The following is a 1,719-nucleotide window of genomic DNA, read 5'->3' on the forward strand; positions in this document are numbered from 1 at the left end:
GGAGGATGTGCAAATCCAATCCAGTATTCAATACCAGGTCATTTATTCCAAACTGTGTTGTCCCAGAAAAGTGCATAACTGGAGCAAAGGCATTTGTCATTAAGCTCCTTCCATCTTTGGTTGACTAGGCCAAGAATTCCTCCTGATGAGCTCCCTGCCCGATCTGCAAGTGAGGGTCAGCATTTCAGGGCTTCTCTGGAATTACCTGTGTTTGTGTCAGTCCTAAGGAAGCTGCCAGTTCAGCTCTCTCGGGAAGCGCCAGGTACTGAGTCTGCTGAAAGCGATGGTTTAAAGCCTGGAGCTGCAGGCTGGAGTAAATGGTCCGAGGCTTCCGAATCTTTTTCCCTTTGCCATTGAACCTGATTTCCCCATTTTCAATCACTGTGGTTTTTTGTTGATCTGCAAGCAAAGGATTCAGAGGAGTGATCACTCGTGAGGCTACTGCTGCAGTCTCCCCGAGCTTGGCCTGGCCTGTGCCGAGACTCTTCAAAGCCATGAACAGTTTCCTTGAAGCGTCCCCAAGCCATCCTGACCTCTCTGGGTTCCCAGTGCCCGGGTAATCCCGGCGGCTGCAAAAGCTACTTTCAGACCCTGACTCTGGCTCTAAAATAACGTGCGGTGGTTGGGTGAAGGGAGCGCCCTGGGCCGAGGGGCAAACAGCCTAGCTCCGCCGCAGCGGAGGCGGCGCCGGCCGCTCTCCGGGATGCGCGGCGCCGCGGGGCGGCTGCTCTCTCCGCCGAGGAGCAGGGCCCCCTCGGTCTGGCTTTACAGTGCCTTCAGGTGTGCTTGCACCCTAGTGATTTTGCGGCCAGTTGGCTTGATGTCACTAGCTCGAAGCCGGGTGCATCAAGATACCTCGGTGTGTTCGAAAATGAGTCTGCCGAGAGGGACCAAAACCCAAACAAAACAGTACCAGAGGCTCAGATCAGCACCGGAGCGGGTTGAGCCTCACGCGGCAACTTTGTCCCCCACGAGTGCTGAGCCCTGGGCTTCACTTCCACGAACAAAGGAGTAGCCAGCAGCTATCACAAACCCAAGGGAGAGGGCCCCGTAAGAAGTAGGGGTGGGAGACATCTCAAAGTCCGCGGGAGAGAGCCCAATTGTCACCAGCTTAACCAGAGCCGGAGGCCATGCCGGCTTCCCCCCGGGTCACCGAAGCGCACCAGCGCTCCACGCAAAGTAGGCCACCGGCTGCCCGGACTAAGTAGGAGAGCAAAACACGCTCCCCAATTCTAGCCTAGAAATGTCCCCAGTCCTGCCAAACGTGGGTCAAAACCCGGAGGGGAGGAGAGAGGCAAAAGGGCGCACAGACCCTGCGGGCTGGAGAGCGCAGTGCGGGCCAGTTGGTCGAGCGAAGCCTGCGCCGAGTCGGAGGCGCGGCCCGAGCGACGCGCCGGAGACGAGGGAGCGAGGCGGGTCGAGCCGCAGGGAAGCCTAGGGTCCGGGGCGGCGCGAAGGGGCCCGGCCCTGCGAGGCCGGCAGGCAGGCGCCAGGCAAGCGGGCGCGCACCAGGCCTGGCCGGGGGCGCGCCGGGCCGCCTGAGGGAGGGGGCCGGCGGAGGCCTGGGCATTGAGGAAGTGAGCGGGGCGGGCGGGTGGGGGGGCAGCCGGGAGGCGGGAGAAGCGAGCTGCCCCAGCGGCCTCTCACCTGTGTCGTCCCCTCGCGTCTGGGCGGCCGCGCTGCTGTTGTGGTAGGACTGGAGGTAAGGGCTGTGCTGCG

The 1,719-nt window shown here is 61.5% G+C and overlaps 1 protein-coding gene across 1 annotated transcript in view; it reads right to left on the bottom strand.

The window, feature by feature from the left end:
* The window catches only part of DLX6 (distal-less homeobox 6), a 4,502-nt gene that overhangs the window by 2,475 nt on the left and 308 nt on the right, over positions 1 to 1,719 (bottom strand). The window contains exons 2-3 of the mRNA XM_010839818.1: positions 1,648 to 1,714; positions 206 to 399 (exon numbers count right to left, since the gene is read on the bottom strand). Of these exons, the coding sequence (XP_010838120.1) occupies positions 206 to 399; positions 1,648 to 1,714 (261 nt within the window). The remainder of the gene's footprint in view (positions 1 to 205; positions 400 to 1,647; positions 1,715 to 1,719) is intronic.

This window comes from Bison bison, unplaced genomic scaffold, assembly GCF_000754665.1.
Source record: "Bison bison bison isolate TAMUID 2011002044 unplaced genomic scaffold, Bison_UMD1.0 scf7180017864134, whole genome shotgun sequence".
Taxonomy (NCBI): domain Eukaryota; kingdom Metazoa; phylum Chordata; class Mammalia; order Artiodactyla; family Bovidae; genus Bison; species Bison bison.